We start from the raw sequence: 13,127 nt of genomic DNA, 5'->3' as shown, positions 1-13,127 counted from the left end.
CATCCCAGTTCATGTAGGCAACACAGCCTCTTCCCTCCTCAAAAAAGAACAGCCATGATCAGAAAGCATTTGAGAAAATCAGGTCATCGCCGGCAAGATTGCGAGCCACAACCTATCAAGCGACATGGTATGAGCCATGCGCCAAGGGATCGACGCCGAGAATAGTGCCGGAATGGTGCTCCATCGTTGATGGAGTAAGGTACAAAGAGGCTAACAGTGACACTCTCCCAACCCTAGCAGAATGCAAGTATTTTCATCCTCATAAAAGTTAGATCTCATAATTATGAAGATTTAGTTTTGGCATGACAGTTAATGGAGAAGATAATAACATTATTATAATTCACACAATTTACAAAATATGGAGCTAATATCAATTAATTTTCCGTCTTGCCATAATCCTGTTATGACCTAACTAGAAAATTCTTACCTCACTTGATCCCTATTCCATAAAATCCACTATTTCGACCACATTCGTGTACCACATTGTAGATCACGATATCTCTAATAGAGGTGGGACCCACATGTATATGTGGGTACCTCCTCTATTAGTCGATGATGAGCTCTACAATTTGGTCCATAAATGTGTTCTAGGTAGCATTACTTGATAACTACAGGTTATAACCTAATTCGTAATCTTGAAACATCCCTTGGGACTGAAGAACAGAAGTAGAATCCCAGGAGTTTGATGATGCAGATTTGTTGTCGAAGTCATTAGCCCACCACATTAAGCTGTCCTTGGAGACATTCATTTCCTTGAAACAATCAAATTCAACGATCTGATCATCTTGCTGCTGTGATGTGAAACCTACAGAGTTGTTAATGCCATCGAGTTGAGCTTGGAAGCTCGAATTAACCTGCTGCTCGATCATATCGGGTTTCGCGACTACAATAGTTGAGTCCACCGGATTGCTTGTAGATATGAAGGAGGATGACATGCCATTCAATGCGTTCTCCAACTCATCCATCTTGGGATTGATGCATAATTTTGCGTATTGCTCTTGAATTGCCAAAGCACCAGTAGTTTGCTCGTAGAAATGGTCGTTAACCTTGTGGCCTTGCACTGTCTGATCATGACTGGGGACAGAAAACTGCTGCATCATCAGAGGGTTGGCAGAGTTTTGATCATTCATGGATTGGACGGTCTGGATCATCTTTTCTTGGAAGGGATGCAACTTGGGCCACAGTGCAGGGTTGTTGTAGAAAGAGAAAGGGTTCTGAAGGTTTTGTAGTTGCATATGAAGTTGAAGTCGCTCGAGGGCCGAGCTGCTTAACGCCTGATGTGCATCATCGGAGGCATCCTTGAGGTCCTGACTTCCCCGATTAGCCCCAGACTGTTTGCGCCTTCCAAGCAACTTCTTCTTCAGCCGGGTGTTCCAGTAGTTCTTGATATCATTATCAGTTCTTCCGGGCAATTGGGCTGCAATTATAGACCACCTGGAATGCAATGGAATAACAACACATGATCAGACTCCAACAAGAAACAAGAGACAAAGGGATAACGATCGAGCACAAAGAACTAAGGAAACCCTAGGAAATTGGATCCATTGATCTGTGTTCATTATTATTAATTATTTACTGGGGAAAGTATCATGGACAAGGGATAAGTGACAAGCATAATGAGGATCAATTTTTCTTGCTGAAATCCAGGTGAGTAGACAAAGAGAAAGAGAAAGAGATAATTACCTGCTGCCAATACTTATATAGAGGTTGCAGATGATGTTGTCTTCTTCTTCTGAGAATCCACCATGCTTGATGTTGGGCCTCAGGTAGTTTAGCCATCTCAGTCTGCAGCTTTTTCCACATCTTTTGAGCCCTGCAATTAAGTTCATCATTAGTAATACACAGCTAATTAACTGAAAAAATTAATTAAATCCCTAATCAATCAAGAACAAATTAAAGAGATATATTGACAAATATATATATATATATATATATATATATGTATATATATACCAATTTTCTGAGGAAGGGCAATCCAGTTGCCTCCAGTTCCATGCTCTTCAATATAGGCCTTCAGTGTAGCATCCTCTTCAGGTGACCATGGTCCCTTCTTCACGTTCGCCTTATCGCAGCAGGGAGCTCGACCCATCTCAATCGATCTTGTTCTTTTTTGTTTTCCTTTCTATGATCTTGAAGCAAGTGAATGTTTTTCTACAGAAGGCTGTCTGAGATTGTTGGGAATAAAATGAGGGAAGGAAGACAGATTTATAGGTAGGAAGAGTGGATGTGATGTGATGCTTATTATGAAGACAAAAAAGTCCTACTATCCCTCTCCTCGGTCACTATTCAACACCAATTTTATTAATTTCATCTCTAGGGTTTGTTCAGGGTCTCTTTCTCTGTCTGTCTCTCTCTTACTTTTTTCGATTAGTTCGTCATATATAGTTAACAATGCATGCAACTGGACAAAGTACTACACAAATTTCTTCTTTTGGCAATATTAAAATTGAACTACTTTTTGAAGGATTTAGTAGATTGTTATTTGAATTCTGATACAGGGTATTGATCAGAAGAAGCCTCCATCCTCTGCGTTTGTACTTATTATCCTTGAAATGTTCCATTCTAATTTAGCCACCCTAGCTGCCTATATAGTCTTAAAATGCTGTCATTGGCTGCAATTTTCAATTTAATTGAGTCATCTACGTTAACATTTTTAATCAAAAGGACGCATGAAAACTGTAATAAGGTGTGCGATTAAGGCACATAATCAGTGTGATTGAGCCGGATAATATGACCCTAATTCATTGTAACTTCGTAGAACCATACCATAACTTCTGTTGATTTTTCTTCCTATAAAACACGAAACCTGACGACTGAAACGCGTTGGCCGATCAAATGGTAAAGTCAGAAACTTAAAGTACCAAAAGACAAATTTAGCAATGGTAAAGGTACGTAGTTCTTGTGATAACAGAAAATTACTCGGAGATTACTGCAAGCACTGACATTATAGTAGGTGGAAGGTTCTAGAATATTTACTAATTAAGACATATTTGCAGCAAATAAAGTCTATTCGATCAGGTCTTTTAAGGAGTTGATCGATCAAATCATCAATCTTGATGCGTATCCTTTACATTCTTCTTTATAGGAAGCCTTTGAGACTAGCTTTAGATAACACAAAGTAATAATCATAACAAACTGATTGGAATTCAAACTCTTGTCGAGAAAAAATGTAAGCCACTTTTTCATAGTAAGAGAATATCCATCTCCTCTGATTAAGACACAAGGTTCTCCTTCCACAGTACTCTTTTGACTTATAAGTGACAAGGGTCCTCTAAGTAGGTGAAGCAAAGTCCATGCTTGGACTAAAATATAAGGGTCTTATTACTCATTAGCTAAATAGATCTAAGGTTTCAAATGCCTTATGTCATCTCCACCCAAACCTCTACGTGAATTCAAGCTAGGCAGACTGTACTTGCATAAAGCTTAACTTAATCATATCAACTGTTGAACACAAGAAGACCTTAATAACTTGATGCATGTACTTGTGGTTGACTATACAAGTTCTATTTTGAAAAATGTAAGAACTAATTATGAAGGATTAAAACGATAAAGATGAAATCCAGAGAAATGATGAGCTAGCAATGGCATGGTGAAAAAATAAGTAAATATTAATGCAGGTCAAAGTTCGATCACGTTCATCCTAACATTATGCAAGAGTTACACTAATAGCCTCCACTGGTTAAACTATTAAGTGAATTATTGAAATATTCTTTATTAGACTTATTGTCAAAAAAGAAAAAAAAATTAACAAAATACTCACAAGCCCTAAAAGTCCTCCTTGCTACAGAAAATACCCAAGGCTCAGGTACAAGTTTTTTGAGTTGGATAGGGGTAAAGGATTCATCTATTAAAGAATGTTATTAGAAGGCAAAATAAACAAACAAAAAGGCATAGGGATTTCAACCCTTTATATAATATACACCTCTGATTGACCTTGGTTTCCTACTTTAATGTATTAATGACTTTCTTAATCGATGAGGAGGTCCAGAACCCTAACCACGTAGAAATAACAAGAGGAAACTATCAAAATTTCAAAAGCAGTCTCCTAAAATACTAATTTTTTTAATCAACAAATGGACTCAGATCTTTGAGAGAAAGAAAACAAGCTTCTGCTTGTCTTTCTCTCCACTTGAGAATCTCTGCATTGACACTGCAATTTTCAGCTCCTACCCAAAAACGAAAGAGTGAGGAAGAAGAAAAAAGGTTGCTTGTTTCATCATCAACAAGACCAAGATTATAATTAACTAATAATTAAGACCGTATATAAAATGTAATAGAGCTGGTAATAAAGTTGTGGTCCTTGTGATAACAAGATAAACATGGACTCCCACTGCTTAAAGCCTCAAATTAAATACTTATAGAATACATGGTATTATTGGTGTGCTACCCCTAACTCAATTCATATGTCAATTAAACATATCCAAATCAACTTCACTAGCTGTGCTCTATTGCTTTAACAGACTATCAATTATGCTAGCTCAATTGATATGTCAAATATTAAACATATCCAAATCAACTTCACTAGCTAGCTGTGCTCTATTGCTTTAACAGACTATCAATTATGCAAACAAAGCACAAAAACACATTCTAATTGACTTTTTGTTTGGTAATGAGACTCTTCTAAGGGGTTTAGTTACCTATGCTATATAGTGTACCCCACGAATATATATTGTCTCCGTAGTGGCCTTAAAACAAATCCAAGTTTATCCCTTGTTCTCTGCCAAAATCTAATCATGGTTCTGTATCCAAAATGCATTCTTCTCTATATATTTTGTTTCCCTTAGAAAGAGTCTCTTCGTGTTAGAGAATGTTAACCAACCTGAAAATTCCCAAGTTTTGTGACGAAGTGAGATGATCGACGTGATAAAAGTATTAGATAAACGACAGAACCTTAGTACGATAACAAAGATGGAGTACTCTCTACTAGCGAAGTTAGCGATCAACCGATTGAAGATCACTAATTTTGGTTTTTAATTGATAAACTGAACTGGAACTTATGATCGACCTTACTAGAATTAATATGTCATTGAAGCTAAATGTCTTAATTAAATTAATTTGGACTCGATTAACGTAAATATATATCCAAAACCACACTTGCATCTGTCTTTCCTCCAAGAAATGATACGTGAACTTCTATTCCTCTAGTCAGCTTTTTTTTTTCCCCTCTAAACTGATCGACACTTTCTTTTTTATTAATTTTGGTCTCCTATATCATCACGTTTGATTGTAACGGCATGCATAGAATGATCTAATGATATGGTGCCACATCCTACCATTGTCGAGTGAAAAATACGCAATTAAGACATTCTTCTGGTTTAATATCATTATTATCCTAATTAGTTTCTAATTACTAAACCTTACCTATTAGGTAACACATGTCACCTAGCTAGCCAATACTTTTCGGTTTGTTAAGATCAGGAATTAAGATAAGACTGACATGAAGTTAGCGAATAGAATTAAACATCAGAAACTTCGTAGCTACGTATATGTATAATGTATATGTCGTCATAGGGGTTGACAAAGGTGCTACGGTGGACTTGCATAACATAACATCAAATTATTCTGTATAATCAACAATGAGACAGAGAAGACCAATTGATTAACCTACACAAGTGTCTGTTAACAATAAATTATTGGAAGCTGTTGTAATCTCTGAGTCCTCCATGCACTTTATGTAAAATAATTGGTAAAGACGCTACAAATGGACGCAGTTGCTGAGCTCATTGCACTAAGTCTCTCTGCCCCCTTCTTCAAGCCATCAACAATTGATTGTCAAACTGTCTTTGTTATTGTTCTTTCTAATTTGATAGCTAGAAAACGAAACTAGTTTTAGGACCTTAGCACCAAACTCTTGACTTTTCCCTACCACAGACTCACAGAGCTAGGTCTAGGGTCTGGAGCGTGTTGGTAAAGACAAGAGTCGAACTCTTATTAGTAAAAGTTATGATAAAAGCCTTGGCGATTTACGTTATAGTTTCCAATACTGTTTCGAAAAAGGAAATGGGGATTCCGAGAATTGAACTCGGGACCTTTCGCTCCCTAAGCGAGCATCCTACCACTGGACTAAATCCCCTATGTTGCTAGTATGTTGGACAGAATGCTTCAAGTTCTGTGAACTGTGGTCCTCCTGCATTTCGGCTATTTGTACCTTCATAGTCTGAGCTACAATCCAAAATTTATAAGCAGAAGCTAGAAGTAGCAGCAGCATGTGTAGTGGTTACTGTAATGACATGTTGTTACTGAGTTTTTCTGTCTTTTTTCACTGCTAGTTTTGACTATTGAGATATGTAACTGCCCTAGCTGGTGCCGTTCTATCTTTTGTTAAAAATTCATTAATGTAGCTTTTGAGCTATTGTCCTGTTGTACTCGTTTATTCTAGCTGGTACTGATTCAATAGTTCTCACTAAAGTTTATACTCGTAATTCAGGAATTTTTTGTTGTTGGATATATAAGTCCAAATTTCAAGCTTCTAGCTTGATTTAGGAACTAATAACTTGATGAAGATTTGACTCCTGGAACTGACCGTAATCAATTCAAATTCTCTTAATTGTTTTGGGGTTTGAAAAATTATTTTCTTACATTGATGGTTACGTACCCTAACACATTGAACCACTAGCCCGAAAAAGGAATTGTCGATGCAACCCCAACCTAAATGGGAGAGGTGCAGTTACTTTTCAACCAAAGAAATGGGTATATAGTGGTTTGAACATAGTATATCTCTTGGAAACGAGACTCGATGTTAGCTAGATAAATTACTAGCCCCGATCTTAAGGTTAAAGAAAATTAATAGGCCAACAATGGATACCAAAAGAATCCAAATTTGCTCAGGATCAGCCTATATTTTCAAATGAAAATGTAAGTCATACGATCAGCCACGTCGTTGAGTGACAATTTTCTGTACAGATATTTTGTTGGTTTTGCATTATTACTGCCCAGCCTTGTTAGCTAGGTGCTTGAAATTAGAACATGTAAGACTCACTTATACTTTAATCAAGCACTTAAGCATGGAATCAAAAACTTCACATGAAGTTCACAGCTAGATGTAATACATACATATGTCGTCATAGCTAGGGGTTGACTATGTGCTAAGTTGGACGGTAATTTATACAGTAATTTATTCCATAATATCCAACTCTATTTATCAATATTATTGCATCTGGAGCCAGAAATGACCAATTAATTATATCCTTGACAAGTGCCCCTCAACGTACAATAAATTATTGAAAGCTGTTATAAACTTTGATTCCTCCATGCGCTTACGCAAAGACGCTAGAAATGAATGCAGTTGCTGAGCTCATTGCACTCATCATCAACAATTGTCAAACTGCCATTGTTATTCTTCTTTCAAAATTCACAACCTAGAAAAAGAAAAAGAAAAAATTAACCAGCTAAGTTATAGGCTTGCATGAGCAGCATGACCCAGCGTATCATGACCTGTGCCTATTTGCGTGAGCTAAATGTTCTCTACCATTAGAACTACAGAAGCCAACTTACCCTACTCTTTTGGTTTTTCTCTCTTTAGCAGAAAAAGAGGATGGGGTTTCCGAGAATTGAACTCGGGACCTTTCGCTCCCTAAGCGAGCATCCTACCACTGGACTAAATCCCCCAAGTTACATGTTTGTTGTACAGTGTTCTCCAAATTTGATGGTAGGATCAATGTGGTCCTTTCCCCTTCTGGCAGTGAGCTACAATCCAAACTTTATCAGCAGAAGACAGAAGTAGGTGTTAAACTTACTTACTGTAATTCCATGTAATAACTCCATTATTGTGTGTTTTTGACCTAGCAGGTGCTGTTGTACAGATTTGGTAACCTTCTATATATCTGGAGAAAACTTAATATATTTATGGAAGACCTAGGTGTTCATATATATATATATAGCCGGAAGTCAACTGGAAAATGGCAAGTTTGACTTTGCAAACAAAAGGTCTTTGGCGTGAGTTAGGTGCATGTCAACAGGGCCAAGGAGTTGGAGGATGATGGTGTCACAGAATTTGACGTCCAATTTTTGAATACCGGATCGAGAGAATATATAGAGTTGGTAATATATGCCAAGCCAATTTTCCATAGAACCTAGCAGCTAGACTTGATTGTTTAATCCATCACCCAGAACTGATATCAATGTCATTTCTCAAACACGAATATTGGATCGATCCAAATCAACCACGTTTTCAAAATTATTATCTGCGTGTTATGCACCGGGTATATTAGTTGGTGCATGGTGGCAGAAACAAGTCACAATAAGTTATTGTGAATAGAAGATTTTACACAATCGTTAGGATAAGATTTCTCTAACTTCTCTAATATAAGGTAAAAGATTTGAAGTCATCCCGCATTCCCGCCATGGATCATTCAACAAAACCAATAAATTAATAATCAGATTTTTTAATTTCTTGACGCATAGAAACATATTATTGCATTAAAGTAATTCTGACCAAATGTTATTACAATAGTAAAACATAACTTCTAGAAGCAAGCAAAACAAGTTAATGGTAGACGACTACTCATTACATGAATGCTGACGTTCACCATGTCTACAACAAACAAAAACATATCGTCTTTTAATAAAACTTTATTTATTAACTATCATCGCCTCGGCACAAACAACTGCATGTAGCATGAGAAATAATTGATACTTTTAAAAAGGGTCATATAAGATCCTAGTATACTAGACAATGTACTCAAGATTTGAATTCCTATTGCAAGATATGGTGGGTATCACTAAGGAATATATACTTCATATTAGTATTCTTGTATGGCAATATACTCCACATAAATTAGATGAGGTGCAAGGTTCTTTGCGATGTCAAAATAAATCCACACTAAAAATGAAATAAAATAATAAAATTTGACAATTTATCACTCAATACACATTTCTCATACATATCTTATTTTATGTAATATTTACCACATTGAGAACTCATATTACCACTTTGAGAACTCATGTGGTAGCTAGAAAAAAGTCCTCATTAAGGCAAAATAAGGTCCTCATTAGAGCAAAATAGATAACTAGAAAAAAAATTTGATGATTAAGGTAAACTAGGCTCTCATTTGGGTAATTTAAGTCTTAAAAATAGTAATTGTAGTATGTTCTCATTTAAGTTATTAATATTTAAAAGTGGTAATTGTATGAAGACGGCATTGTTGCTAGCATTCCTGTCAGTACTAGAGTGGTGAGTGATAAATGGATTTGGCATTTTGACAAAAAAGGCATGTATTCTGTTCGGAGTGGCTATCACACTTTTCGTTCAACTGAGAACCCAACTGATCAGCATGCTTCTACGTCAAATAGTTCAGGAAGAGGTGGACTTGATAAGTGGATGATTGCATCGCATGCATGTGTACCACCAAAGGTACGTTCTTTTACTTGGAGGCTCCTAAAAGGCATATTGCCCACTAAAGGGGCCCTAGCTAAAAGGTGCAAGATAGATGATTTGAATTGTGTGTTTTGTCACCAAGCTTTGGAGGATGCAGATCTTCGCAATTGCAAAAGGGTGGTGGAATTTTGGTTTTTTGGACCACTTAGCTTGAAGACAAGGATGGTGCATGCTGACAACCTTGCTGCATGGGTACTTGATGTTGCTGAAACACTAACCCAACAACAGCGTGATGTTTTCTTGACGTTACTATGGGCATTATGGTCCGAAAGAAACAGAGTTCTTTGGAAGGGTTGGCTCCTTTAATCCTTTGAATACTGCACGCTGGGCTTCCAAACTGTTATCTGACTATCAACAGGTCCACAAGACTACAGTGGAAGAAGAAACGACCCATGACTCGCTGGAAATACCCACCGAGTGCTAGGCTGAAATTGAATGTTGATGGAGCTTTTCATGCGGACATTGGGTAGGGAGGAATTGGAGCAGTTATTCGAGATGAAAATGGTACGTTCTTAGCTGCTATTGCACGCCCCTTTTCTTTTGTACGTTCTGCCTTACACATGGAAATTGAAGCCATGAGAGCTGGTCTCTTGCTTCCTATCACCAAGGTATGATCAATATTGATATCGAAACTTATTGTACTATGGTTGTCACTGCTCTTAATGGAGACACGGAAGACCTCTCTGAAGTGGGCTGTATTGTGGAGGATTGCAAGACCTATTTGAGTGCTATTCCTAGCGCTAAGGTACAGTCTATATATCGTGAAGCGAATGGTGTTGCACATAGATTGGCACATCTCGCTAGTTTGTCTTACTTAGATGAGTATTGGTTAGAGGAGGCTCTTGCTATTATTCAGGATGCACTCTATGAGAATTCTTGTACTAATACTCGAGCTGAAGGTTATATGTTCCCCTCGTTGTACAATTGTTCTCTTGCTATTAATAATATTCGGCCGTGGGGCTAAGCTTCCCAGTTAGGCTGAGTTCCAAACCCCTTTAAAAAAAAACATGTTATAGAATTTCCCTAAAAGCAATAGTTTTTATTTTATATAATTTTTAGCAACGGTCTTTGTTCTAAGTTTCTAACATTGCAAATTGTTGCACCTCATCTCATTCATGGTAGAATATTGTTGTCCACACCAAGAATATTAATATGATGAAGTATGAACTGCTACTTACCAATGGCGGATCCAGGATTGAAACCTTGAGCGGACTTGGATTTCTTAAACAAAAAAAAAAAAAAATATATATATATATATATATATATTATGGAGAATCTCGGTAGGGCAAGATAATTTTATTAATTAAAAAAAAAAAGTACACCTAATCAGGATGAGCGTCAAAATTACACAAAAAAATAGAACCTCAACAAGGTCAAAACCAAGAATCTAGTTTCATCGCACAATATAACCGCAGAGGGTATAAGCTAGGAATCACTAACAATTCCACCACAATCAGATCACCAAAGTCAACCATATAAATTTCCTGCTAATTAACCAATTACTCAAATCATCTTTACCACATAGTACAAAACACCAAGTAGCAAAAAATGTCCAAAGCAACCAACTTTATCCACAAAAACTAAATCTTTACAAGACCCAATAACGCATATGCAACATAAATGAATCAGGAGTTTAGGGTTGAGAACAACCTTGGGACCGACGGTGGTGGCAGTCTTGATGACTAGGCTGCGGAAGGAGCAGTGGCCCACCAGTGACACTGCAGCTGGAGACCCAAACTTGCTGTTTGAGGGTCTAAGCCCTTCAAATGAGGCCAAGCTCCTGGCCAAGATAGCACAACAATTGATAAGTTTTGAAATCAATTAAACTCACAACAATTGCACTGCAGAAAGAAGACCCACTGATCGAACTTGATAAGGTTTGAAATCAATTAAACCCATTTACCTACACCAATTAAACATTTAAACCCACATCACATTTAACCCACGTCAATTAAACAATAAATTGCAGATTTGCAAAACAAGGAAACAGAGAGAATGCTACATACCAGATTTCCAAAGTAAGAGAATTTGACTGCAACCTTCATTCTTCAATCAACCAAATCTTCAATCCAATACAACCTACAAAATTGAATTTCACATTAATCTTAACCCTATAAATTGCCCCAAATTGGATTGATTCAATTAAACAAAATTGAACTTACATTGAATTCATTGCCCCAAATTGAAGTGGGAGAGTAAGAGAAGTAGATACAACTTGATGTCTTGATCTCTGAGAGAAGTGGAGAAGGGCAGAGCTGCAGGAGGCGAGAGGAGGAGGAGAGACAATTCTGCAGTTTGGCAGTTTGAATAGGCCGTAGTCGAGTTCTAGAGGGTGGGGAGTACTTCGGGTGGGCTACTGGACTTCAATATGGACAATACCCAATTAAATATATATATATATATATATATACATTTTTTTTTTTTTAAGCCCAAAAATCTCGGACAGGCTTGAGCCCGCCCAAGCTTCTACCTAGATCCGCCAGTGTTGCTTACTCTTACGATGTCTTATAACCTTCGTGTCTTATTTCCAAGACTTCAAAATAAGTCGTCGGCATTATTTTATGCCTTGTATTGTTTTGAATACTAAAAATTTGACAGTTTTTCACGCCATAAATTTTAAGAAGCATTAGTTTTTATTTTATCTAATTTTTAGCAATGGTTTTTGTCTTGACATTGCAAAGATGTTGCACCTCATCTCATTCATGGGGAGACTATTGTTGTCCAGAACAAGAATATTAATATGATGAAGTATGAACGTCTACTTACTTTTACGATGTCTTATAACCTTCGTGTCCTATTTCCAAGACTTCAAAATAAATCGTGGACATTATTCATGCCTTATATATTGTTTTAAATATTTTGGATTATGTGCTGATCTATACTCAGACTCTGCACTTCCATCTAAATCTTAAAGTGCTATTTGTTAAAAACCATGAAAGATGTATCATTTTCATATTGAAAAATTAGTATTATTTTTAATAATAATTACTTTCAAGCTTTATCGTACAATGCTTTGTGAGGATTAAGACTACTTATATAGATTTTAGGGCTAAAAACTGTTTAGTTCCTGAATTTTTGCTGAAAAAACACTTCAGTCCCTCGCCTTTTAATTTGACACGTTTACTCCTTGTTCTTTCAGTTTTACACCCAATAGGTCCATTCCGTTAAACAATGCCGTTAACTTCCTATTTTAAGGATAAAATTACTATCATAGCCCTGACTTTCTCTTTCTTTAATTTTTTTAATTGTTTTTATTCTTCTCTTTTATTTTTAATTGTTTTTATTCTTTTTTTTTTTTCCTTTTGATTGATACCAATAAAATTACTATTTTTTTAATTATTTTTTATTCTTCTCTTTAATTTTTGTAATTATTTTTATCCTTCACTTTAATTTGACACGTTTACTCCTTGTTTCTTCTATTATGAGTAATTTTATGGGGTGTTTGGGTGAGAAATTAATTTACTGCTTGAGGCCAATAAAAATAGTCATAACTTTTAATATGACTTTTATTAATTTTTTTAATGATTTTTATTCTCCTCTTTAATTTTTTCTTCTGATTAGCACCGATAAAATTACAAATTTTTTTAATTTTTTTTATTCTTCCCTTTAATTTTTTCTTTTGATTGGCACCAATAAAAGAGAAGAACAAAAACAACTAAAAAATATTAGTAATTTTATTGATGCGAATCAGAAGAAAAAATAAAAGAGAAGAATAAAAACAATTTAAACAATTAATAAAAGTCGTATTAAA

At 36.1% G+C, this 13,127-nt stretch overlaps 1 protein-coding gene and 2 non-coding genes across 3 annotated transcripts; all 3 read right to left on the bottom strand.

Moving 5' to 3' along the window:
- Positions 1-296: 296 nt before the first annotated feature.
- On the bottom strand, positions 297-2,180 carry LOC112200011 (transcription factor MYB36). The gene is made up of 3 exons (XM_024341008.2): positions 1,954-2,180; positions 1,684-1,813; positions 297-1,434 (listed from the first exon to the last, which is right to left on the bottom strand). Exons 1-3 carry the CDS (start codon positions 2,087-2,089, stop codon positions 609-611), a joined length of 1,092 nt encoding a protein of 363 aa, XP_024196776.1. The 5' UTR covers positions 2,090-2,180; the 3' UTR covers positions 297-608.
- A 3,821-nt stretch (positions 2,181-6,001) lies between these two features.
- Positions 6,002-6,073, bottom strand: TRNAP-AGG. Its single transcript has one exon. It is a non-coding gene; the product is annotated as a tRNA-Pro (tRNA).
- Positions 6,074-7,535: 1,462 nt separating this feature from the next.
- TRNAP-AGG lies at positions 7,536-7,607 on the bottom strand. Its single transcript has one exon. It is a non-coding gene; the product is annotated as a tRNA-Pro (tRNA).
- Between the last annotated feature and the right edge of the window lie 5,520 nt (positions 7,608-13,127).

This window comes from Rosa chinensis, chromosome 4 (genome assembly GCF_002994745.2).
Source record: "Rosa chinensis cultivar Old Blush chromosome 4, RchiOBHm-V2, whole genome shotgun sequence".
NCBI lineage: Eukaryota > Viridiplantae > Streptophyta > Magnoliopsida > Rosales > Rosaceae > Rosa > Rosa chinensis.
The sequence above is the reverse complement of the archived record's forward strand: the minus strand, read 5'-3'. Positions and strand labels throughout refer to the sequence as shown.

Excerpts from the sequence above, each read along its gene's own strand:
- LOC112200011 (XM_024341008.2), bottom strand. The coding sequence starts at position 2,089 with ATGGGTCGAGCTCCCTGCTGCGATAAGGCGAACGTGAAGAAGGGACCA. Across the intron at positions 1,814-1,953 it reads TGCCCTTCCTCAGAAAATTG|GGCTCAAAAGATGTGGAAAA; the intron begins GTATATATATAC and ends ACTTAATTGCAG. Across the intron at positions 1,435-1,683 it reads TATATAAGTATTGGCAGCAG|GTGGTCTATAATTGCAGCCC; the intron begins GTAATTATCTCT and ends ATTGCATTCCAG.